Source organism: Podarcis pityusensis, assembly GCF_964106645.2.
Source record: "Podarcis pityusensis genome assembly, chromosome: 3".
Taxonomy (NCBI): domain Eukaryota; kingdom Metazoa; phylum Chordata; class Lepidosauria; order Squamata; family Lacertidae; genus Podarcis; species Podarcis pityusensis.
The window spans coordinates 96,688,760-96,715,465 of NC_138026.1; the positions used below are offsets into that span (position 1 = coordinate 96,688,760).

Here is a 26,706-nt window from a genome sequence, read left to right on the forward strand (position 1 = left end):
GATGTCCACCTCTCTCTTTCTTCCCTCCCTTCTGTTTCCCTCTTAGCGTCTCTTAATACTCCTCTGTTTTTCCTACCTACAGCCTATTGTTCTTCCTTTCCCTTTCTCCTTCACTTGTCTTAAAAGCATTTGAAAGAATCATGGTGCCACCACTGCAACCCATTTGTTCTTCACAAGCTGCAGGGAATTGTCATAGCTCCATGGTAGAGAATCTGCTTTTGCAGTTCCAGGTTCAATCCCTGGCATCTCCAGATAGGGCTAGGAAGGTCCCTCACCTGAAACCCTGGATAACTGTCAGTGCCAACAGTGCTGAGTTGCAGGGACCAATGGTGTGACTCAGTGTAAGGCAACTTACTACATTCCTAAGCTGAAGACCAGTGACTGACCCTGATCTTAGAGGCTGAGAAGAGTGCAGTTTCGGCACTCCTTACAGCTGCAACCCAAAGATTATTTGTTTACTTATTCAATTTGTATACCGCCCTTCATTCAGGGATCACAGGGTGGTTCACAATACGAAATCACAAAAATACATAAGATAGTAACAAACAAAAACAATAACTCCCACATCTAGTCCAGCATCCTGTTCTCTCAGTGATCAACTAGATGCCTATGGAAAGCTTGTAAGAAGGACCTGAGTCTAACAGTGTTTTCTCTCCCCACTTGTGACTTAAAGCAACTGGTGTTCAGAGGCAAACATGTTGGTGATGATCCCTGCTTCTTTTTTTCTTTCTCTTTTTTGAAATAAATTTTATAACAATACAAAATGCATATCCATATTTAGAGATTTCTCCGAATCTCTGGACTTCCCACCTTCCCCTCCATGGGTCCTATTGTCAACCTTTTCAGCTGCATATTATTTCATAATCCATTTTTTATGTCTTTCCATTTTGTCCATAATATTTGCTACATTACAAGTATTAGTACAATCCTGCTAATGTTTTCATCTGCCTATAGTGGTCTCCAAGATAAATTTTTTATTGAAATTTTGGTCTTCTTGGTTCTTGAGCCTTCCACTTACTTTTGCCATTTTGGCATAATCCAACAGTTTAGTTTGCCATTCCAGTCTGGTAGGGACTTTGTCTTCTTTCCATCTCTGGGCTAGTAATATCCGTGCGGCTGTTGTCACATACATAAAAAGTCTTTTCTGCTCCTTTGGAATATCGGTACCTACAATTTCTAATAAAAAGCTTCTGGTTTTTAACAAAAGCTATTTTAAACATTTTTTCCCCAATTCATTATATATCATTTCCCATAATGCTTTTGTTACCTTACATGTCCACCACATGTGGTAGAAGGTGGTGACCATTACTGCTTTTTTTGTGGGGGAACCAATTTCTTTGTTTAGCAATGTGCTGGCTGAAGAAGTGACCTGGACAAGAAATAGACTTGAGACATCCATTCCCAACTAGGTGAAGGCATACATGTAATTGCAGGAGCACTCCTTGTCCAGCTTCTTTCCATGCCATTGTGCTTATTTATTGTACTCCAAGAAGCTGAAATGCCATTTAATTTGTGCTTACAAACCCTTCCTGTTTTCCCGTGTGCAGACCAGGACCAGCAGAAAAGAGAGGCGCTCATTAAAGCAGTTGAGAAATACAAAAAAGAAATGTCCCGGATCCCTTCTGGACCTCCATGTCATCCCAGGAGTGTTTCCACGGAGAATTGTAAAGTATGCAGAGGATATTGATTGTGCAATCTGTATGCGACTTATTTCTGAAGGCACTGAAACATTAGCTGCCTTTCTGTTTTGCTCCCAAGGGACAACGTCCCAAGCTAGCTCAACCTATGGCTGGCACTTTCCACTCCTATTAAGAATTCTGACAATCTCAGCTTTCCATTTTTTCCTCCTCTAAAAAAGTAAAGCAAGCCTCTAGACTTCCAGGTTGTCCATAAATGCTTGAATCTAAGCTGGCAGCTGGAAAGAAAATAAGAACTCAGTCATGCCATCAGGGTAGGATTCGGGGGGGAGGGCAGAGGTCCATGGCCCCACTCAACAGAATGAGAAGCCCAGCAAGGTTGGCTTACCACATTTTAAAATTATTATATAATATTTAATTTATGAATTACGTGAAGTAGCACACTCTACCATCTAAAAGAAGTCCTCCCCATTTTAGACCAGTAAGTCCAGAGTCTAAGTTACCTAACTGTACCATTGAAAGAATTATATTGTTTTAAAATTTCATGGGTCTCCAGACATAGTTTCATATGATAGTCTGGTGATGACCATGGGGGGAAATCAGGATAATCTTGCATTTGGAATGAATCATAGAATTGTAGAAGGGACCACACATTTAACACACATTTAAACCATGTTACTTCCCCTAAAGTATCCTGGGAATTGTGGTTTGTACCTCACAGTTGCCAGCAACCTAAACAAACTAAAATTACCAGGATTTTTAAAATCTGCTTTCTTCCAGGTTGGAGGACCTGTGTGCTGAACAACTCCTTTGGGTTGGTGGCTGCTCAGTGGCACCCCTGGCTTCCCCTTACTCAACGAAGCTTGTTTTTGTTTTAATTAAACTTCTTATTACTATTACATTAGCATTAAGCTAGGCATTGCACAGTCAGTATTTAATTTAAACTCTTTTCCCCAGCACCATTTGTTTCGCCCACTCTGCAACTGAAACTAATTGGCACATGCCCCATGTGATCTGGCATGTTCCTGTGAGTCAGAGACATTTGCCATAAACATTGACACGATGACCTAAGCTGTGCTCAGTGCCACCTTCTGCTCAATATCCCAGTCACTCACTTCATCCTGTTGTTTTTGCCTCACCTGAACAAGAAACAGTGATGCCATCGTGACAAACCTGCTCCCACCTAAAAAACCCCCACAGCTTTTGGGGACTTCTAAGTCAGACCCTGACTTAGGGACACGGGTGGCGCTGTGGGTTAAACCACAGAGCCTAGGACTTGCCAATCAGAAGGTTGGTGGTTCGAATTCCCGCGACGGGGTGAGCTCCCATTGCTCAGTCCCTGCTCCTGCCAACCTAGCAGTTCTAAAGCACATCAAAGTGCAAGTAGATAAATAGGTACCGCTCCAGTGGGAAGGTAAACGGTGTTTCCGTGCGCTGCTCTGGTTCTCCAGAAGTGGCTTAGTCATGCTGGCCACATGACCCGGAAGCTGTACGCCGGCTCCCTCGGCCAATAAAGCGAGATGAGCGCTGCAAGCCCAGAGTCAGCCATGACTGGACATAACGGTCAGGGGTCCCTTTACCTTTAAGTCAGACCCTGGCAAGGTAAATTTTATGTGCAACCAAGTCCTCAACTGTAAACATGCCACACAATAACAGGGTAAGAATTCTGAAGTGATCAAGTTGTCCCACTGCAGACTTTGGGTAAGCAGAGTTTTGCATGTTTCCCATGCATTTAAAAAAAGTAAAGGAAATCCTTGCGGTTAGAAAATACTCCCTTGCATTAAAAAGAATCCATGGAACTAGGAACCTAGCTGGGTAAAGAGCTGGCTGGGCTGAAAACAATAGCCGCTATAGTTCAAGAGTGGCCCTTTAGATGGCAATATTGCAGTAACATCACTGAGCAGCTAATTATGTGCGGATGGTTCAGTATAAATCTACCACTAATGCTTCATTATTGCACCAATGACATGTTGCAGAATATACTTGCCTCCAAAACCCATCACCTGCCTGTCTGAAGAGGCCTACTTTCTCTCTGGACTTATAAGCAGGAAGTCATGTAACATCTAACCAAATACAATTTAGAGATCTCTGCAGAGATGAAGTATTGTGGTTACTTCTATGTTGTAAAGAAATTGTTTTTGTCAGGTCTATGCAACTGATGGCCCACTAGTGATGTTCTGTAGGTGCAAACCTACAAACCGCAGCCACAATATAACACCAGGTAGCATTAACTGTGGTTTACCGTGACATGTGAACCGAGCCAGTCCTGAACAAAAGCACACATACATAATTATTTATGCCGCCTTTCCATAATTTAAACCATACTGATGGCGGCTTACAACATGAAAAAATACCTTCTCTACAATGTAACAAAAGTAGTCAGGAAATGTTTTTTCTCCCATCTGCAGTGGCTACAGAGCAGCCCGACTTACACTTCCAGTGGACAAATGCGATCCTTGAAAAAAACAGAGCAGCACTCTCCTCCGTGTTTCAAGAAGATGCTTTCAAGTAGCCACTCCCCAGTTTTGAGAGCAGAGGAGGCCATCCATGATATTGTCCGGTGGTCTTTATCTCAGACTCAAAACAGTGGCAGAAGTATATTCCCGCAACGTCCTCTTTCATCCACCAAGTCTCGCCTGCCAGTTCTGAGCCATGCCAGAAAGAAGAAGCTTCAAATCCATCAGAAGAATTTTTTTGCTGCTGATCTCCTGGACAGACATGCACAGTGGTTCACTGAAACAGTCCAGCCTTTTACTCCCAGAGTTTTGAAAACAGCAAGCAAGCCATACCTTTCAAAATACAGGTATTATAATGGCCCACATGGAAAGAAAAGCCCCTCGCTTCATCAACAATCGTTCAAAAGACCAAATAAGTTTAACAGGTAGGCCACTCATCAGCTTAGTTTGCATGTAGTGGGCTAAACACAGCCATGGCTTGTCAGTGTTATTCAACATTTCATTTTTCATTTTTCAGGTCTTCAGAAGATGAATGTCTAAGATCTTATGCAGATTACTCTGTGAGGCATCCAGTCAAGGTTGTTGTTCCCTGTTTGGGTGCTGAATGAAATTACACGAGCAGAAATATTCAGAAATATAAGCAATTCTGGTCTTGAGCATAGTGTGATTTTAAAAAGCAATTAGAAACATGATAGAAATGCATCCGGAATGGCTAAACTTTTTTAAAAAAACAGTGAATAATGTTATTAGGTGCTGTTAAGTCAAACTGTTATGAAAGCAATTGGAAATTGTACTTGGGAAATCTAGTATTTCGAGGGGGATGATAACAGTGGCCCTTTTTGATCTAAAACAGGGCTAGCATTAAAATAAACAGTAGAATCATAGAATCCATTTGCCCAACATGGGGCTTGAACCCACAGCCCTGAGATTAAGTCTCACGCTCTACTGACTGAGCTGTCCCTAAAGGATATGACAATAGGTGTTTAAAAGCATAACTGCTGAATCACCCAACAATAATTGCTGAATCACCCAACCCAGTATTCTCCCTGCAAAAAAAGAGACCATAAAATCACAAATAATATGTTCAGTTAAAGTAATGTTGTTAGAGATCTTGAGGAACACAATATCCTTTCACTTTGCCATATTTTACCCTTTAAGAAAATAGCAAAGAAAAACGTCTGAACGTAAAGTTTCTCCTTTTACTTTTCCTGATTAATGCATTTTTTTTAAAAAAAAATAAAAATGGAAAATAAGAGCAGTTTTAGAATGCAGGGAAGGACTGTAGCTCAGTGTTAGAGCATCTGCTTTGAATGCAGAAGGGAGTCAAACCCTGATATTTCCAAGTAAGGCTGGGAGAAACTCCTTGCCTGAAACCCCTGGGATCCAGGGCTCGTCAGTGTAGACAATACTGAGTTAGATGGAGCCAATTCTGGGCTCAGTTTAAGGCAGCTTCCTATGTTCCTAAGGTATCACAAAATCACATGTATAATCATAAATGCCTTCCTGAGCTGGTATAAAAATGGTGTGGTTAGCTTATTCCTACCTAAGCAAAAATTTCCAGACCTGTTTTGCACCTTTCAAAGCAAGGCTCAACAATGAACATCATAGTTTTGCCTCTTTGGTAAAACAACGGACAATAGGGCACCATTGGGAGACTAATTTGCCTGGGTTTTTGCTTATTTTTCACGAGATCAGAAACAGCGCAATTGTAACCCTCATGCTGTCAGAAGGTCCTTGATCCGGTGAAGTCTTCTTTCAGCAGAACAGGAATGAAGGCAATTTTTGCTGATCCTTTCTCTGTCCCACAACCCCACCTCACCTCCAGTGAAGTTCTGAAGGGTCCCTCAACCCTTTGGAGTAGACTGTGGGGTGGGGAGTGGGGTCAGGCAACTGCAGTGGGAGGGAGAATCAGCAGAAATCCCTTCTCTTCCTGTTCCACTGCTGAAAGTCTCCACTGGCTCAAAAAAACTTTCCAACAGCATGAAGGACACCTCCCTTATGAACCTATTGTGAAATTTGATCAGGGACTCACAGATTTTAAGCTCTGAAGTTTTTACAGGCAAACCCCGACTCTGCACAAGGGTTGCATAAGCCCACCCTTCCCCTCTTATGCCCTGCCCTCTTCCGGGTCAGAAAATGACCTGCACATGCTTTGAATGTGCACAAAATGGGAGCTGCCTGTACCTGAGCATTTGCCCTATTTTATTTAAAACAATAAGTATTTTTTGTTATCTACATCCAAGCAGAAAGCAGGCTCAAATGTGTTATGTAGTGCACTTCTTTTGTAAACAATATTGACATGTAAAACAAACAAACAAATAAATGCAAGGAGTGTGTGGTTTATATTGTAAGAACTGCACCCGAGAGAGTTATGGTCAGTTTTCAAGTACCTTTCCTCATACTGATTCCTAGGACATCTTCTCTGTGCATGCCTACACACTGTGTACCTTATGAGCTTCCCTATTAAAAGAGGGTACTTTTCTAGAAGCAAACAGTGGTTAGACCACTGTTGGTTCACATAATGCATCTAGCAGGAAGCTAGCTATTGTAGAATTACAAAATACAAGATTAAGCGATACTAGAATAAAAGCAATTGCTTGTTTTCTTTTTGTCCATTGTAGAAACACCCACATAACTCAATTTCTCTTCACTCACTGCTTCTTGCAAAGTAAGTATATTGTACATTATTTAATAATAATCATAATAATAACAGCAACACACCCGTCCCTATGTAATGCAATACTAAAAACCTAATGCTTATAAAAGATTCAGACAACCTGGAATATGAAGATAACTGAGTTATAAGAACTTCAGAAGAGGCCTGCTGGGTCACACCAAAAGCCAAATGGTTATGTAGTCCAGCATCCTGTTCGCAGGACAAATCCTCTCTCTGTCTTTGTAACTTTTATCTTCTCAGTGATCAGTACATATAGGCGTACAAGGAAAAAGAAGGAGGATGTGTCTGGTTCATAGACTGCAGTACAGTCAAAGTTGGATAAGTGCTTTTAAAAGAGTTTACTATTAATGAAGAGTCTGGACTTATGTAAAACTGAAGCCTTTATTTCTTCAAAATAAATATCATTTCTGCTGCTGTGCTTCTCTCCTGCTCTAACTCCTTACTCTCTGCATTGATTTCCTTGCTGGTTGAAGGTGTGTTCCCTTCAAACTATGTTTTTCTTTTGTGTCACTGACTTTCTCCTCCTGCCTTATTTCCTGATTCTCTCACTTAGTTCCCATATTGATGTGACATTTTGTGCCTCAGGGGCAGAGCAGACTTAGCCTGCAACTGGTTCTATCTTGTTCTATCACTGGCAATTAAAGGATTTTAGTGCAGTAACTACATGAGGCTGTGAAGTAGCCTGTAAGTTAGCTGAAGGGACCAATAGCCCTAGACCCCACTATACATCTAAAACAGTCCTGTACCACTTTAAACAGCCATGGCTCCCTGCACAGAATCCTGGGAACTGTAGTTTGTTAAGGGTACTGAGTTGTACTCCATTCATGGTACATAACTACAATTCCCAGGGCTCCCTGGGAAGAGGGGTTGACTGTTAAACCACTCTGTGAATTATAGCTCTGTGAGGGGACTAGGGGAGGGTCTCCTAAAAACTCTCAACACCATTAACAAACTACAGTTCCCAGGATTCTTTGGGAGAAGCCATGACTATTTAAAGTGGTATGGTACCGCTTTAAATGTATATTGCAAATGGGGCCCTTTTTAGTATGTTCAGGTTCGGCATATCTAATAGGGGTATGTGTTAGATTCAGATGACTCCTGAGTCCCACAGCAAAGTGGGGAGTCTCAGATAGATTTCTGGAATTTCAGAGGTGAAATGCGATCTCCATGACATGGCATGAGTTGAAGCCAGGGCCTCTGAAATGCTTCATGGTATTTGAAGCAATCACAACAGTAAAAATAAATAAATGCAAGAATAACACCTATTAGCTTTATTGTCGCATTCAAATCAGTGGGTCTACAAAATGCTTAAATTTGACAGGTCATGCCCATTGATCTGCCTTTCATCTAATGTACTTGAAGTTGCGAGCTTCCGGGTTGGCGCCACCGGCAATGGCGGAATTCCTCTGATCGGGAGGAATTTGCCCCGTGGGAAATTGGGTCTGGCCGCCACGGCGAAGGCGGAGACCCGCAAAAAATCACAGGCGGGAGAAGCCTGTGAACGTGGGATTCGGCGGGCACCTTCTGCGCCTCCCCTACTCGCGGGGAAACCCGTTTTCGGGGCTCTGGAGCAACGTGGGGTGAGTGGCGCGGTGCTTCGAATCGTCTGCTTCTTCCACGGAGCGAACCTGCACAGCCGTTGCCGGAGAGCGCTGACTTTTTCCTGTGGACAATTTGATTTTAAAGTAATTACCCGTGAGTAGAGCTGAAACGGGAGAATTGGATTTCTAAAAGTATAACTTGGTATCGAAGCGGGGAGGTTCAAAACAGGAAGTCCGCCTTCCCCTTTTGTAAATAGACTGAGGCAATGAAGCTGTAAGCTGGAGTCCTGGAAAGTCTTTTGTAAAAGATTAAAGTTCCATTGGTAAAGAACAAAACCCCCCTTTGGAGGCAGGAGAAGAGGGGGGGGAGTTGTGGACTGAGTATGCCTGCAGGAGAGAGCGAAGAGATCTAAAACACCGCCGCTCTGACCCGGGAAACGGGCTACTAGTAGGACTGACGTATTTTGGAATGTTCATTGACAGTGTTTAGAACGTTCATTGACAGCTAGTTAAACAAGAGAAATACATTGTTTCTACTGTTTCCGGCTGCTTTAAAAAGGAGTAAAAGTAACTGAAAATTGAAACTAACTTGAAACTAATTTTTGGATTGTTTAAAAGAGGATACTATTGACTATTACAAATAGAAACTGTTTCCCCCTAGTGGAAACCTTTGAAACCGGTTGCTTTACAAGAGTTGGGTTAGGGGACTTTCCAGCTGCAAGTTAAAAACCGTGAGACTCTGGGACTGACCTTGAATCTTTCAAGTGTTATAGTAAATGGAAGAGGAAAAACAGACCAGTCAACTGCTGACAAAACATTAAGGTCTGGGAGGACTTGGCAACAATCCAGGAGAGGTCCATCATCAGGCCCCCTGCTTTTTCTGTTGCAGCCTTTGTACCAGTATATGTAAAACCAAGAGAAATGTTGACAGAAGAGGCTCTAGTGGCTGCATTATTTAAGATAAATGACTCATTGGATCAGCTTCACAGGAAAATGGACACGATAAATGCAAAAGTGGATGTTTCAATCATTAAAACTAACTTAAATATAGAAAGTATAAATAATACTAATATAGAAACTACGCAGAAATTGACACACGAACCTATTTCGATACGGCAAACTGCGGAGGAGGCCAGGGAAAAAGCTGTTGTTGCTGAATGTAAAGAAACACAACTGGAGAGAAAGAGAAAGAGAGCCCCAGCCCTACAGAAGCAACTTGATGAATATAAGTTGACGCTTGCTATGACTGAACTTAAAGAAAAACAGACGAATTTGAGGATTAGAGTTCACCTTTGGTGGACATGCCCAAGGATTAAGACACTTTGGGAGATGATTCATAATGAAATGAAAAAGGTATTTAAATATACCTTTTTGAAGAAACCAGAGGCCTTTCTCCTGGGCATGGCCGGCCAATTGGTGTTAAAGAAGGATAGAACTCTTTTCACGTATGCAACCATAGCAGCAAGAATACTCATTGTGAAGTACTGGAAGACACAAGACTTATCTATCCGGGAAGAATGGCAGATGAAGTTGATGGACTACAGTGGTGCCCCGCAAGACGAATGCCTCACAAGACGAAAAACTCGCTAGACGAAAGGCTTTTCCGTTTTTTGAGCTGCTTCGCAAGACGAATTTCCCTATGGGCTTGCTTAGCAAGACGAAAAACGAAAACGTCTTGCAAGTTTGTTTCCTTTTTGTTAACACCGTTAATACAGTTGCGACTTGACTTCGAGGAGCAACTCATAGAAGGCGGTGTGGTAGCCTTTTTTGAGGTTTTTGAAGACTTTGGTGATTTTTGAAGCTTTTCCAAAACTTCTTTTAAACTTTTAAAAATTTTTGGGGGGGTTTTGGATTTTGGGTTGGGGTGTTTGGAATTCAAGGACTTGGTGTTGGGGAGGGGTTTGCAATAATCTGGAAGCTTGTGTGTGTTTTTTTCCTGCATTTTTATGATTTTCTGTGACCATTGGGCCACTCTGCTGTTTTTTTTATAAAAAAATCTGGATTTGAATTTCTGTGTGGTGTGTGGCTGGGGGAACAGTTGAGGAGGGGTTTGCAAGAATCTGGAAGCTTGTGTGGTTTTTTTCTGAATTTTTATGATTTTCTGTGACCATTGGGCCACTCTGCTGTTTTTTTTAAAAAAAATCTGGATTTGAATTTCTGTGTGGTGGGTGGCTGGGGGAACAGTTGAGGAGGGGGTTCTTCAGCAAGAAGCAAAGAGTGGAAGAGGAACCTTCTTCTTCTTCGAGAACCCCAGAGTCTTAGAAAATGTACTGTACACTTTGTTGATTTTTAAATGTTTTTCTGTCATGTTTAGAAACTTAATTTATTGTTCCTTCGATTTTTGAAATGCTCTTTACAGTATGTGTGACTTTAAAGAGCACTTAATAAACTCTTGTTGTACCAGATTTGGCTTTGTTTGGACTTTTTTTGACCATAGGAACGCATTAATTGAATTTCAATGCATTCCTATGGGATTTCGTGCTTCGCAAGACGAAAAATTCGCTAGACGAAAAAACTCGCGGAACGAATTAATTTCGTCTTGCGAGGCACCACTGTATATGGAATTGGCGGAAACGACTGGCAGAAATCCGAGACCAGGGAGAAGAGTCGGTGGAAGAAGACTGTAAAAAGTTTAAGACTATTTATAGAAATATTGTAAAAATAATGAATATTAGAAAAATGTTGGAATGAAGTTATATGGCTTTAGTAGAAATGCTATAAGGAATTAAGTATAAATAGACTAATAGAGTATTAAAGGGAAAAATAAGATTAGAATATGTTAAGATAATTATAGGATAGAAAACAGAGGAAGATGGAAAGGAATTGCTGAAACAATTAATAGAAGTGGAATACAAAAAGGGAGGTGTGAGGAGGTCGTGGAAATAAGGGAATGAAAGTTAAGATATTGAAATTGTTTTGTGTTTTAAATGGTTTGCGTCTTGTTTTGTTAATCTTATGTTTTTTCTCTTCTTTTCTTTGCTTTTCCTTTTCCTTTTTTGTTTTCTCTGTTTTATTGTGTTTAAATGGTTGGAAAATCAATAAATATTATTTTTTTTAAAATGAAGTTGCTAGCAAAATTGGTAACGCATAAAAAACAGTATTTCTTTAATTTACTTATCTTGGTATTCTGTTTCATGCTTATGAAGAGAAGAAGAGTTGAAGTACCTTCAGTTTCTCCAGGAACTTGCAAGTGACATTTTGAGGAGAAGCTGTTTCCGCAAGGAGTGAGTACTCAGTTTTTTCTAATCGTTAATTAATTCAAGGGTGGCTAATCTGTGAACTTCTGAATGTTGTTGGACTACAGTCCCAGTCAATCATGGGTTTTCAGAATTGTACACTGTTCAGATATGTGTATATGTCTGCTGCAGTATAAAAACTCAAAACCCACTAACAACACAGCGGTAATAATAAAACAATGGCAGACAATGCACTAGAAAAGTGCAGTATAAAAAGAAATGTTGCGAGTTAGGTGCCTAAAAATTAACGGTGCACATATGTTGTCTGGTACCCGGTGAAATGATGAAGAGTTAGACAGAAAAGAAGCTTTACCTTACTATTGACCTTTTCTTGCCTTTGCTTCTGTAAAGTCATTGATTATGTTCTCAAACACTAGGCTGCACAGAAGACTTGCTTCTGCACTCATCAGCACCAAAGTGTTTAGTCTTGCATTCAGCACGCTTGCCCTTACTTCATTTTTTTCTTTGTGCGATTTTTGAAAACCACCTCTCGGCACTGAAGTTGGTGATGGGCAACCACAAGTAAATTCAAAGGGCAACATCTACATTTAGGAAAGAGCCCTCCATTTTGTTATCTCATATATTATTTAGAGAAGGCAGTGGCAAACATGACAGTTTCACAAGACACTTAAACTGGGGGGAAATGCTTAAGGAAATGATTTAACAAGGTCTTTGGGGGTAACATTCTTGTAAATCTGTAGCAGCATTGAAGATGTTTTCGCTCGACATCTCAGTCAAATTGCTGAGGAATCGAAAGTTGTTGAGTGCAACTTTGAAGGCACTAATATGTGAACTTCATGCAAGTGAGTAACCTATTAATAATTGGATAAAATGATTCTGCTCTGAACTTTTGAGAGCCTTCTAAAACAACTTTATTTTCTCATGCTTCATCAGACATGGGCCTGTGGAAGTGTTTAGGGTTTTTTTGCTGTTGAAGACATGATTTCTACTCATGACATCACTAAGGCCAAGTACTTCTTCCTCAAAACTTTGAAAACTTTCACACAAAGTAGCAATGTAGGCGTTAAAACACTCCAGCAAATGGGCTCAAGCACAAATATTTAGCATTTCTTCTTGTAGGCTGACACTTCCAACATGGAATCTTTCAAGGATGGGTTCCCACAAGACAGCCATAAAGGCGACCTCTAGTTTTTCCATTTTTTCACCATTTTGTGTTGCTCATTTTTTTCTTTTTCTTTTCTTTTAAGTCATGTATATATTTCTCTACAAAACACTAACAAAGCCTACCAAACATTCTTCGATCTCAACATCAGAAGTTAACATAGCACAAGATGTAAATCAACTGGTCAAAGTGTGGTACGTCAGGAAAAGAGTCAATGACTATAGAGGAGTACTTGGCAGTAATTATTTCCATGCACAAAGCACCCCCCCCCATTTAATAAATAAAATGTTTAGGTGCAAAGCTCTACACATGCTGTCTCTGCGATCCTGTACACACTTACTCAGGAGTAAACTCCACTGAAGTGAAAGGGACTTGCTTCTGAAATGACATCTGTAGGACTGCTCTGTAGATCTTCTTATGTATTACACAAACATAATATGTGAAGAAAACCTTAAAGTTGTTTCTATGGCGGTGGCCCTTACTTTTTTTTTTATAACATTAAAGTGGAAATCCTAGGGTAGAACCAGGATTTCTCTTTACTGCTTTGAAAAATAGGCCAGCATCTATTTTTCTTGTTGCTGTTTTCATTGCTTTATTTTGGCTCTCTTTCATGTCTCTGCTGATGTACATTTTTCATTCTCTTTCTAAGGGCAGTGAGCCATGTATTTCAGATGCACACTAGAAAGAGAAGGTATGACCTTGATGAGGTGAGCATACACACACACACACACACACACACACACTTGTGTCTCCCTGTGTGTGTAATTAAACGTGCTGTTACCAGCAGTGCAGTAGCCCTGCACCTACGTAGATCGAATAACAATATATACCATTTGGGCTGCTACCCTTTTTAATTAAAAAGAGAATACAATTAGGTGCCTAATGAATGAATTAACAGCTTCAGAGTGGATTATATGTGATGCAGGCAAAAAAACCCTCCAAGCTCAATCCTTCCCTCCCCTTGGCGATAAACCGATAATGTAACTTAGCATTTGATGAAGTATGCAGCTGTCCAGGTCCTCCTTTAAGTGAAGGAAGGCCCTTACTGCAAAGCAAGCCTGCCACTATACATTTCTCCTGTTTGAAGCAACAGATAAAGCCAGTGAGGATTTGTAATCCTCCAGTTTTAGAAACGAGTCAGTTAGATGCATGAGCTGAACTACAAAGCCTTGCCACCAACTTTGAAGTCCACTTGGCTTCAAAGGGCCTTCCTCGAAACCTGCTTTGATTGTGCAAAGTGCATGTTAAGAGGAACCAAGGCAGCACCAGGCGTGACTGCATCTTCAAATAAAAATACAAAATGTTATGGGGGGGGTCAGGGAGGGAGTCTTGTAATCCAAAATGAAAACTTCATAGCCATGTTCGCCATAATGCAAATCTCAGTTAATGATGCATTCGTTGGTCCAGTTCACACATCACCAGTGGCTTGATGTGAATGAGCAGTGCGCTGGTGCACACTTCTCAAAAGTGCTTGTGCTCCCACTGCATGGCAAACAAAGCAATCCAGAGTCCAGCTTCTTTGTTTCCTGAAACAATCTTCAAATACTAGGTTTATTCGTTTGGAGAGAAACAAACCGCGAACCCAGATCTGGATGGTGGAACAAGTCCAGCTCTTGCTTGTTCTGTCCATGGTACAGCAACAGAAGAAGTGGGGGATAGGACTGCCATATGACTGGATTTACCGGGATTTGAAAGGTGGAAGTGACGTCTGGGGGGAATTTTCAGGAGGTGGTGGTTTGTCCTGGATCTTTGGCAAGGAAAAAGTGTGTGTGTGTGTGTGTGAAAAAGAAAATCTCAACAACTTTCGGGGTGTCCTGGTTTTTACTTTTTGAAATATGGTAACCCTAGCAGGGGAGGAACACTGCAAGAACTTTTGAGCAGCATGCAGTAGTGGCTGGTTTGGTGGGGCAGAACTGCAAAGTGTCCCTCCTAAGACAGGTGACACTACAGTTTACCAACATGGTGTGGAGCAGGGTGGCTCACTTATGAAAATCTTCTGTATCCCTGCCCCCCAAACCCTCTGCTCACAAATGTTTGCAGTTGTTGCCCTCCTGTTTATGCTTATCTAACATAAACTGATTTCCTGTATAGTCATTATTGCTTTAAAATGATTCCACAATTATGGGACACTGGGTTATGACTATTTTCTCAGCTTCTGGGAACATCAGACGAGGCCTGCTGAGTTCAGACCAAAGACTTATCTAGTCCAGTTTTCTGTTCTCATAGTGACCAACCACATGCTTTCAGGAAACCCACAAGGAACTTATTAGGGCTGATGGAAAATTCCCTACCCCAATCAAATACCCCAATTCAGCTCATAGAGGGTGAGTTGGAAAAGGGCATTTTACCAATTTCCAGGAAGATGAGGTAATTCTGAGAAGAGGGAAGAAGAGGGAGGGATGTATGTAGTATGGTGGAGCAGTGGATTCCTTCTGATTCCTTTATCTCAGGAGCAGGGGGAGAGTAATGGAGATTAAGGAGCTGGTCACCCAGAATGAAAGCTCTGCTGATGGAGCACTGATGAGTTCCCTGCTCCAAAAAGATGCACTATGTAGGTTTGCACTATGACGTTCCACACAGAACGTATTTCTGGAGGTGGGAAATCATGGCCACTGGCTGCCCATCAGAAACCACTTGTCAGCAGAACTCTTGCAAGTGACTGGCCAGCTAAGTGTCCTCCCATAATGGACATAGAACAAAAAGGGGGGGAAGGGAAGACACCACATGTGTAAACTAAATCTGCAGCCTTCCACTTCCCCTTGAACCACCTTGTAGATTTTCTTTGTGCCAGCTCCAAAATCAGTTTCCCATTTCAGGTTTGCCATCACTCAGCACCAGCACTCCAAATTGCCAAAACAAACTGGGATTGTGTGGGTGGGGTTTGTTTGTTGTTGTTGTTGTTTTGGTGTGTTTTTTTGCAAACCAGGAAACAGCTGCAAATTGCACTAGATATCCTAAAACCACAAGCCTGTTTCATCTTGTTGTTAAGCGCTAGAGTTCTTCAACAGTGTTCCCTGAAACAAGAGGTTATGTGGGAGTTAACTATGTTCACTATAAAGGACGATTAAGAGGTAATCTAGATAATTGCAAAGTAATTAGGTTGTAGAGTGGCTTCGTGTCATTCTAAGTGGAATGGGTAGTTTTGGTGACGATAGTGTTCAGACATTAGTGTGAGTAACAGTTAGTGGGCTGTACAAAATCTGTTCAAGCACAATCAGGGAAGAATTTTAGGTTATTTTTCTTTTTAGAGAACGACACTCCGCAAAATGGTTCATCAAAATGAATGGATTTATATTGTCACTGGCTAGGCAGTTAGTTCTGAATTCATCCCTCATGGAAGTCAAATCCTGCATGGTATGAAGACATTTTGATATGATCACACTGAAAGATCTGATATTTGAACATGTTGACCTTCAAGTAATACACACAAACATACACACACACACACACACACACACACAGGCCCGGCAGAGTGAGGCACCTGCTTCAGATGGCAAATTCTGAGGGGTGGAAATTGGCTAGAAATGCGTGACATGTGGTCTACTTTGCATCTTCTAAGCTAGCTTGCTGCCCTCAAGTGCAGTGGAAGACTTTGTTTATCACCATTACTGCAGTAAGATCCAACTACCAGTTTAGTCATATTTTGGGCACAGAATGGGCAATGCACCATCCCTGCGAATTCACCTCAGGCAGCAAAATGGCTTGGGCTGCTCCTGGCGAACAGTGAAATAAATTCTGTTGATCTTTACCATTGCAGCTGAAACTTGGTGAGCTGCCATTGCAAATCCTCTGCCCGCAGGGCACCCAAGAATGACTCCTATCCTTTGAGCCATGTCGCAGCAGGATCCTGTCTTTGAATGCAAGCACCTTTGATCCCAGTGAAACCTATTTCTGACTAAACATGCATGAGTTTTGAACTCTGTGATTCCTTGAGGGATTCCTGTTTTGCGTTATCCAGGGTTCACACTGTTTCTGAAAAGAATAGGCTCCTATTCCCTCTTTCCCTCTTGCTCCTGATGTAGCTCTTCACTCACTCCTTCTTCCCTGGCAGGGGAGGCGCCATTTTGTGATTCACCTCAGGTGCCAAAATGCCTTGGGTCAGTCCTACACACAAATACAATTCTTTGACAATATACTATGAAACTTGGGTGGGTTTTTTCTTCTTTCTTTGTTGTACCAAAGTTGTATATTTGTTAGCGGAAGGACCGCAACTCAGTGATACAGCATCTGTTTTGCAGATGATCCCAGGTTCAATCCCTGGCAGCTCTGGGTAGGGCTGGTGGAGAGCTCTGCCTGAAATCCAGAAAAGCTGTTTCCAGTCAGTGTAGACAGTACTGAGCTAGATGGACCAACAGTCTGACTTGGTATAAGGAAGCTTCCTATGTTTCTATGTATATGCAATGGTACCTCTGTTTTAAAACGTCTCTGTTGATGAACGTTTCGGAACTCAAGCGCCATAAATGCTTCCATTTTTGAATGTGCCTCGGAAGTCGAACTTTCAAGTCGGCTTCCTAATAATAATAATAATAATTTATTATTTATAGCCTGCCCATCAGGCTGAGCCTGCCCAGCCACTCTGGGCAGCTCCCAAACAAGTGTTAAAAACAGTACGGCGTTTTCCGTTTTGAGTTTTCTGTTTTGAGGCTTCCATATTGAGTTTTTGTTTTTCAAACGTTTCAGAACTCGAACGGTCTTCCAGAACGGATTACGTTCGAAAACTGAGGTACCACTGTACATTATTGATATATACTCGGAGTAGAGAGTGGATTTCATGCTCTTTATTCAGCTCATAGTGGTGAGGAGGAATGGAATGTCAGCTTTATATACATTATTTACACAATAGGCCCCATGTGATTGGCTAATTCCGGGATTCACCTGTAGGCCAATCAGGTTGTGGATTCACTTCCACCTGGAGCTGGATTGGGTGGCTCCTGTGGACCAATCAGACTGCTGCATTCTGAATCCTATTCAACTCAGGTGTAAACCCCTTTGTGTCTGTGTGTGTTTGTAGCTACATCTGTTGTGGAAACACACAAAAGGTGAACATTCTTGAAACGTTCCTTTTTTCCTAGAGAATATTCTGCCTGCCCCACAAAAAACTACTTTAAATCCAGACACCAGACATTTGGTGCACTTATACTGTAAGTTCTTTTTATGACAGGATTTTAAGCACTTCCTTAGAACTTAATCCAATTAATGGGTATTTTTAAAAGATGATGATGATTTAGGATACTTCTACTTCCTTCACAAGCCATGAATATTCCCTTCCATATGTTCTTGTGTTTTACATCTTCAGTTGTCAATATTCATCAAAAAACCCACACGTTTTTGTCTAACATCCTCTTATTTGGTTGCACTCCCCTATTGTATGTTGTATATTAGTGCAACCGTATGCATGCTTACTCAGAAGTCCAGCTGTATTCAATAGGCCTTATTCCTGGGTAAGTGTGTTTAGGGTTACAATCTAAGTTGCTCTGCTTTGACACTGATATATGTTGAAGTCTACTTTTCATTGTCCTCATAAAGAGTCACTTGCAGAGCAGAATAATGAGCCATTAAAGAGCATTTATCACCTGCAGCCTTAGTATCTATGACTTGAACACGTTTCAGCTAAAGAGGCCATAATATGTCTGTGATAAATATTTTTGAGAACTTTACTGAGCCTACCTGGGTAAGTAACGCCAACAATCCAGCAAAGCAGAAAGAGCTCTTTCCCCCTTTCTTTTTTTAAAAATTAGCCACCAAGATGTATCTGTAAAGTGCACACTACTTTGTGCAATGGATGGTAATAAGCTCAAGAGCTGCAATCCTGATTTGTTTTCTGTGAGGTGTCTTTCTCAGTAAATTCTTTCTGGGAAAGCTGTGGAGTTAAATGAGAGGGTTGCCTCATATTGCTGCTATTTGTGTAATGGCTTTAAACATACAGCATCTCAAAAGTCCTCCCTCACTCAAAACTGCACAAAAATTATATATAACTGAGTAAGGTGAGGGCACAGCAGTTATTTTACGGCTTCTGTGGTCTGATCTCGTAGCTCAGCATTTCTCTCCAACAAGAAACAAGGGGACAAGGAGTCCCACATTTATTCACTGTAAAGAAATCCCACTAATGGATTTTCTGCATTGGCTGGGGGTTGGATTTGACTACCTTTGAGGAATCATCCAATTATGGCATCATCATTTTTTTTCTGCTGTTATTTAAGATGTTTTCTTCTTGAGATTTTAGTTTGATATATTGGATTTGTTTTTAACTCATGATTATATTGATCACCTTGAATAGTTGGGTAGAACAGAAAGGTAGGGTGGCTGTATTTTAAATGAGTCACTAAAATATTTCAAGTGTTCAGGAAGAGAGATGTCTTCACCCTAAGTAGCCATGCCTTTCCTCCCATTGTTCCCAGTCAGCTGCCTCCCTATTTCCAAATGTGCCACATTGCTAAGGAAAAAAAGGGGGGGAAACGAGAAAGCATAAAAATTGGATCATCAATAGCCCAACTAGCTTTGAAACTACAATTAATCCAGAATGCAGCAGCTAGACTGGTGACTGGGAGTGGCCGCTGAGACCATATAACACCGGTCCTGAAAGACCTACATTAGCTCCCAGTACATTTCCGAGCACAATTCAAAGTGTTGGTGCTGACCTTTAAAGCCCTAAACGGCCTCGGTCCTGTATACCTGAAGGAGCGTCTCCATCCCCGTCATTGAGCCCAAATACTGAGGTCCAGCTCCAAGGGCCTTCTGGTGGTTCCCTCCCTGTGAAAAGTGAGGTTGCAGGGAACCAGGCCTTCTTGGTAGTGGCGCCTGCCCTGTGGAACACCCTCCCATCAGATGTCAAGGAAATAAACAACTATCTGACTTTTAGAAGACATCTGAAGGCAGTCCTGTTGAGGGAAGTTTTTAATGTTTGATGTTTTATCATGTTTTTAATATTCTGTTGGGAGGCGCCCAGAGTGGCTGGGGTATAAATAATAAATTATTGTTATTAACAATTTAGTGTACTGTCTATGAACATAGAGGATGTACTTTTGGTATTATGACTTTGTAGTCATTTCTATACTGCTGTTCCATGTATTTTAACCAATTACCTATATATACTATTATATTAGTAAGCGTCGTCATCGCAACATCCTAGGAATCCACAGATTAATTATGTGAAGAAGTACTCACAGCAACCCTGTGGAAGGGACTATTAAAGTCCCTAAATGAACCTAGGGTTTCCACAGCAACCAAAGCAAAGTGTCCATTTAAATCCCAAAATAAACCCACCCACCCCCTGTCAGACAGTCCAGGCATACTAATCTAGCCTAAATGCGGTCCTGAAAGAGAATAATATTTCTGCAGTGCCAGTGAAAAAGAAATAGCTATATTTTTGTTCATTGTGCATAAATATTATTTTATTTTATTTTATATACACACATAGAATGGATTAGCTCAGCTGGACACAGCTTAACTTCTGAGTCGGCAATGATAGTTACAGCTGAGATTGTCGGTTTTAGGTAATGAGTATCTGTTGAACATTGCAAGTGTTTTACAATTCACACAGGCACAATATAGCATTGTTTGTTTCTCTGGACAGGAAGCAGTAAAGTAAGGCTTGCCATACATCCAGAAAATTCCAGACATGCACAGTGGTACCTCAGGTTACACACGCTTCAGGTTAGAGACGCTTCAGGTTACAGACTCCGCTAACCCAGAAATAGTACCTCGGGTTAAGAACTTTGCTTCAGGATGAGAACAGAAATCGCACAGCAGCGGCACGGAGGCGGCGGGAGGCCCCATTAGCTAAAGTGGTACCTCAGGTTAAGAACAGTTTCAGGTTAAGAACAGACCTCCGGAACGAATTAAGTTCTTAACCCAAGGTACCACTGTACAGAAATCGGACACCTAAAATAGCATCCGTGGAAATTTGTTGAAGGTTAAGAAATCTCCGTAATTTCCCGAATGTATGGCAACCCGCCCCCCTCCCATTTTTGTTTTTTTATTTCCTGGGGAGGCTGTCCCAGCAGCAGCAGCAGAAGTGACAAAATGTCACTTCCCTTAGCCGGGGCGGGGGGGAGGGAGGAGGCTGTGGAGGGAGGGAGGCGACATAGCGGTCTAGCTGCCCCTAGCTGGTTGAAAAAGGGACTCCATGCCGGGGTGTCCTGCGGAGTCATGGTGGCGGAGGCAGCTAGAGGGGGGCTGCAGCTGGGCACTCAGGAGCTGCTGGCACAGCCACCTCGCCTGAGGGGGTTGAGGTGGCCGTGTTAGTTCCGCTCACCCATCAGGCACATAAAAAGGTAAAGGTACCCCTGCCCGTACGGGCCAGTCTTGCCAGACTCTAGGGTTGTGTGCTCATCTCACTCTATAGGCCGGGAGCCAGCGCTGTCCGCAGACACTTCCGGGTCATGTGGCCAGCATGACAAGCTGCATCTGGCGAGCCAGCGCAGCACACGGAACGCCGTTTACCTTCCCGCTGGTAAGCGGTCCCTATTTATCTACTTGCACTTTGACGTGCTTTCGAACTGCTAGGTTGGCAGGCGCTGGGACCGAACGACAGGAGCGCACCCCGCCGCGGGGATTCGAACCGCCAACCATGCGATCGGCAAGTCCTAGGCGCTGAGGTTTTACCCACAGCGCCACCCGCGTCCCATAACGTCAGGAACTTGGCTGCAAGCAAATCCTCATATTGTCAGGGTGGGCTTCAGCCATTCATGGCCACCGTCCACTTTCAGCTGCAGCACCATCAAGGCGGAGATGGGGGCCAGGCAGGGAACAGTGTGTGTGTGTGCACAGGAAAGAGTTTAAACGAGACCTGGATAGGCCTGAATAGCGAGGGCAGCAAACTGTGAGGAAGGGGAACATAACCGGCTGTGGTAAGTTGGGGGGGGGAAGGTTGCAGTGCCTCAACACACATTTCTGAGGGCTGTTGGGGGCCTGAGCAGCTGGGTGGGGTGTAGTAGAGAGGAAAGTAAGGTGGGGGCCATGTTGGAGAAAGGGGTGCAATAGAGCCTGGCCATTTTCATGGGGGGGGGGTCTCCCAGGGGTTTTTCACGCTTAAAAAAAAGTTGGGGGGAATCCCTTCCTTCTCTGCTCTAAGAAGAAGAAGAATTAGCTCTTGGAGATTCTGGGGCTCAACAACTTTGGGGTGTCAGGAATTTTACATTTTTTAAAATATGGCAATCCTAGTAAAGTAGAACTGAGTTGTCAGGGAACTGCCATCGGAGCTGGAAGCGGAGGGAAGGCTCCAAAGGGATGGCGGAGAGGGTCCCAGTAGGGAGAGAGGGAGCCCGTCTGCTGTGGAAGGAAATCAGCGTAACACCAGTAGAGAAGGGGGGAAGATGGGGGAATCGGGGAGGAGGCTCCAAGACTCCTCGCCGGAGACCAGCGGAGAGAGTACGGGTACTCCACTGCCCACACCCTCCCTGCGCAGAAGACTTCCGCGCAGGGAGAGTAGAAGGAGACTTGGCGTCAAGGAACTTTTGTACTGGAAGAAGTTTAAGAAACGCCCACTGATGGATTCTGCCAGCGACTGAGACAGTCACGATGCTGGAGGCTGTTCAGTCAGAAAGGGTTAACCAGGTAACCTAGCCAGGAGTGGCGGCAACTTACGCACGAGCAACCCCTAAACCCATTACATTAGTGAAGTGTGAAACTAAGCCAATGAACAGTCCATAATTATAGTGCATAATTGTGAGGGTCGGAAATGTAATGCATTGACTATCAGCAAGGCTATTTTGATGTGTGCTGACCTGCTTGTTTTCAAATAGATCAATTGTGTTAACTAATTTTAATATTGATTGTATTTTTTATATATATATTCTCAGACTCCTATACAAAAAATACACCTTCATGCAGCTCATTTCCCTCCCACGATGATGGCCACCAACTTGGATGGCTATAAGAGAGGATTAGGCAAGTTTGTGGAGGAAAAGTGGTCAGAAACTATGGTGGTTACGTTCTTCCTCTGTGGTTGGATGCAGTATGCTTCTGAATACTAATTGCTGGAAACGGCAGGAGGGGAGACTGCTTATGCGCTCAGGTCCTCCTTGCAGGCTTTCCACAGGCATCCGATTGGTCACTGAGAACAGGATGCTGGAATAGATGGGCCACTGGTCTGATCCAGCGGGGCTTTTCTTATGCATGCCTTCTCCCCCGCCCTGCTCCACCAAAAGGTTCTTTACTTTTTATTTTTGCTGCTGCTGCAAGCGACAACGGCTGCCACCGTGTTGGCAGCCTAGCTATCATTCTGTATCATTCATACTGTACTGAGCCTAGTGTCATTCCAGGATGGAGGGTGAGGGGTTTGTGTTTGTCTCCTGCCAGAAAACAATATACAGAGAAGGTCCTGAAAGATTCTCACCTTCTTCTCTAGAAGAAGAGTGAGAGAGGAAAACCTCAGCATATTTCTCATGGGGGTAAAAAGTCTTCTGAGAAATTTCAGCTCAGCTTGTTGCTTCCAGGATCGCACCTGAATTGCCTCACATATGACAATCAACACAAGCGACTTCCATTCAGTGAGATTCTTTGGCCATTTGAATTTGAGCAATTGTTTCTGTGACATTAATAAATTTCAGGCCTCCAAAAGTACATAATGGAAACACTTGCAAATGAGGAAACAATCACAATTGTGACAAAAGATGGATTTCTTGTTTTTTTGTTTCTTCCCCATAAATTGTTTCTAAGGGTATCAGGTAAAAATTTAGATTGCTGCGTACTGCTCTTGATATTAAATTCAAGAGCCAAGGCTGAGAAAGGACAAGGAAGGACAGGTATTTGCATTATGATTCTTGAATAGCACATTAAGTCAGATATTAAACAACAAAAATGGATCTATAAAATGCAGGGAAATATGGTGAGGGGGCAGGTGAACTTTCTGGGAGTCAAGCTGGCAAGACATAGGTCTGTCTATGCCAACCTGATGCCCTCCAGATGTTTTGTTCATTTATTCAAAAGCATTTCTAAAAATCTTTTAAGTATTTAAACATTTAAAAATATTTTGAATATTTAAAAGCAGTATACAAAACTAACAGGAATACAATAAAACAATATCACAAAACAGCATTATAAAAACATGTAAAACAATAATTCAGAAACAGCAGGGTCCGACCTTATGGATTGTGGAAAGTCTGGACAAAAATATATGTAATCACAAGACATCTAAATCAAGGAATAGATGATTCATATGTGGCAGGGAGAAGGACATTCAATGGTTACCAGTTCATTAAGGGAGGGGATTGTCTCTATTGCCTTGAATGAGATGGTGGTACCACCACTCTTAAAGAAGCTGTCCCTGGACCTATTGGTCTGGACTAATTACTGACCACTCACAAATACTGCCTTTTTAGGAAAGGGGTTGGAGTGGGCCATGATGGGGCAGCTACAGGAATTCATGGATGACATGGATTCTCTAGAACCATTTCAATACGTGTTCAAATCAGCCTTGGTCATTTGGATAGATGATAGTGTAGGTGTTGGCATACGTACCTGTTCCAGAATATCTAGAGGCACTGTTTGACAACTGAAAGCTCTTTGAAATTGCAATGAGGCCCATACAGAATACATTCCTGTTGCCCCACATTGTTCAGTTACAGGACTGTAACTACAGTACATATGTGTGTGCAACACTTTTATAGCCCTGACAAACTTTCTCTTCACCCCCTTTTTTTTGTTTTAATTAGGTAAAAATGCAAAGAATTTTTCAAGCCCTGAAGGATGATTTGAACATCTGCCCTCATCTGCCAGATTCTCCTGTCTGTTACACTTGCTTGAAGCACAGGAGAAGCTGTCTCAACACAGCCACCACTTTTTAAGTCACAAATGGTCTTCTGAAGCATCGGACTCAAACAAGCATAACAGACTTTATAATAAGAGAGGAAGAAAATTTACAATGTAGAGAGCCATTCAGAGTACTGTAAACATTAATGAAACTTAACTTGAATCATTGTACTATCTGAAGAGAATTGCGGTTGAATCCTAGATTTCTCCTTGCAAACATTTTTTAGATTCTATGTACTAATAGTTAACTCATTCTGACTGTTGGTAACAACATCATTCTTACACAAAAGGGAGTGGTCAGTAGGCTTGGGGGAACTCTAAAACACCCTCAGTCCACAGGTCAGCAACTATCTGAACAGCCTCCTTCCAAGGATCAGCTTGCCAGATGCAGTATTGCTATTTTCTAGACGAAAGCAAAAACAATTCTGATCCAGTCTTTGTGCTAATTTTTCCTGGAATGAATAATGTAGGAACTCATCACTGGCTACTTCCAGATGCAATGAATACATCATTCCTTCCTTCTCATCATTGAGTATAATTTTATGTTCTGAAAGAAGTTGGTTTGAGCAGAGTCATGTGAATGAGCTAACAAGGACATAAATTGAAGGACCAGGAGGCACAAGGAGAAGCTGAAAATGAACTGGCTGCATTTTAAAAGTTCATTAGGAGAACTGTACAAAACGAAAGAAGGATGCAACTGTTTCAGTCAACTGTGGTTAAAACTCAAGCTAAGTATAATGAAATGGTCATTATCATTAAAATGATTTTATTCTCTCTGTCTCTGTCTCTCTCTTTGGGTGGCCACCGTGAGAACAGAACACTGGTCTAGATAGGCCATTGGTTTGAATCAGGAGGCTCTTCTTATATGTTTTCTTTTTCTAGGGTACCATACAGTCCAAAGTCGGGCTGTAATGCTATGTCCACTTGCTTCTAAATAGACATGGATAAGGTAAAGGGACCCCTGACCATTAGGTCCAGTCGTGGCCGACTCTGGGGTTGCGGCGCTCATCTTGCTTTATTGGCCGAGGGAGCCGGCGTACAGCTTCCGGATCATGTGGCCAGCATGACTAAGCCGCTCCTGGCGAACCAGAGCAGCGCACGGAAACGCCATTTACCTTCCCGCTGGAGCGGTACCTATTTATCTACTTGCACTTTGATGTGCTTTCGAACTGCTAGGTGGGCAGGAGCAGGGACTGAGCAACGGGAGCTCACCCCGTCGCGGGGATTCGAACTGCCGACCTTCTGATCGGCAAGTCCTAGGCTCTGTGGTTTAACCCACAGCGCCACCCGCGTCCCTGGATAGGATTGGATGGATAGGATTGTACTAAAAGTATCTCATCCTGCTTCCTACCCATCTTCTGAAGATGCAGTATCAATTTCCATCCAAATGCACTGACTACTAGAAGCAGGTGAAAAGTCAAAGTTTGGACTTTGAGTAATGTTAGTGGATGAGTGTTTGACACTCCGAGGCGCATTTTGCAACAGGGAATTTCATTGGCGCGAGCAGTTTCTGAGCTCTGGGTGCAGTACAGCTCCTGAGAATTCAGATTAAAACTACAGAATGGAAGGAAAGGAGGACCTTTTTCTGCCTCCCCCTTCCAGCTATTCTTTGAAGACTGGAGAAGAGACCCTCTTAAGAATATTAGGGTGGTGGGCAGGGGAAGGACTAGACCATGTGGAAATGAATGTAAGATTTTAGCTGCAGTTCATTCATTTTCAGCTTTGTATTTTCGTTATAAAAAAATGTGCCTAGACATTCCGCTGTTGCACTCATAACCTAGGTACAAGGTGCAATTTAGCTCCTAGCTTTCATATCTCAGTTTCTAACACTGGAGTGAGTGAGTGAATGGATGGGATTTACCTAGGGCAGGAATCCCCAAACTCGGCCCTCCAGATGTTTTGGGACTACAAGTCCCATCATCCCTAGCTAACAGGACCAGTGGTCAGGGATGATGGGAATTGTAGTCCCAAAACATCTGGAGGGCCAAGTTTGGGGATGCCTGACCTAGGAAGCCCTGTCAGCAGGAGGCTCACACAAAAACTTCTGCTTATGCCATGGGGCTTTCCCTCTCTCCTCCCCCACAACATGCCCCCCAAAATTGGCTCAGGGGAGTCGGGGGAAACCCCAGAACAGCACAAGGGAGAGGATCATTCCACCTGACAGGCTGAAATGCTTCTGCAGACAGAATGTTCCTAAGAGTGTGACATTGGATTCCACCTGGAATATTTAATTATTGCAAAATTTCTGTAAATGTGTTTTAGACTGATGAACACTGTGAGGTTGG

At 42.5% G+C, this 26,706-nt stretch overlaps 1 protein-coding gene across 13 annotated transcripts in view; it reads left to right on the forward strand.

The window, feature by feature from the left end:
• The window catches only part of LOC308474363 (spermatogenesis-associated protein 7 homolog), an 80,329-nt gene extending 55,130 nt beyond the window's left edge, over positions 1-25,199 (forward strand). For 11 of the 13 annotated variants that reach the window (XM_081000588.1, XM_081000590.1, XM_081000597.1 and 8 more), the window contains 7 exons: positions 1,548-1,669; positions 4,046-4,518; positions 4,611-4,671; positions 6,715-6,761; positions 11,458-11,535; positions 13,320-13,377; positions 24,325-25,199. In XM_081000588.1, coding sequence (XP_080856714.1) covers positions 1,548-1,669; positions 4,046-4,518; positions 4,611-4,671; positions 6,715-6,761; positions 11,458-11,535; positions 13,320-13,377; positions 24,325-24,456 — 971 coding nt within the window. In that variant the 3' untranslated portion in view covers positions 24,457-25,199. The remainder of the gene's footprint in view (positions 1-1,547; positions 1,670-4,045; positions 4,519-4,610; positions 4,672-6,714; positions 6,762-11,457; positions 11,536-13,319; positions 13,378-24,324) is intronic. The other 2 variants (XM_081000589.1, XM_081000592.1) reach the window with 2 other exon arrangements.
• Positions 25,200-26,706: the final 1,507 nt, after the last annotated feature.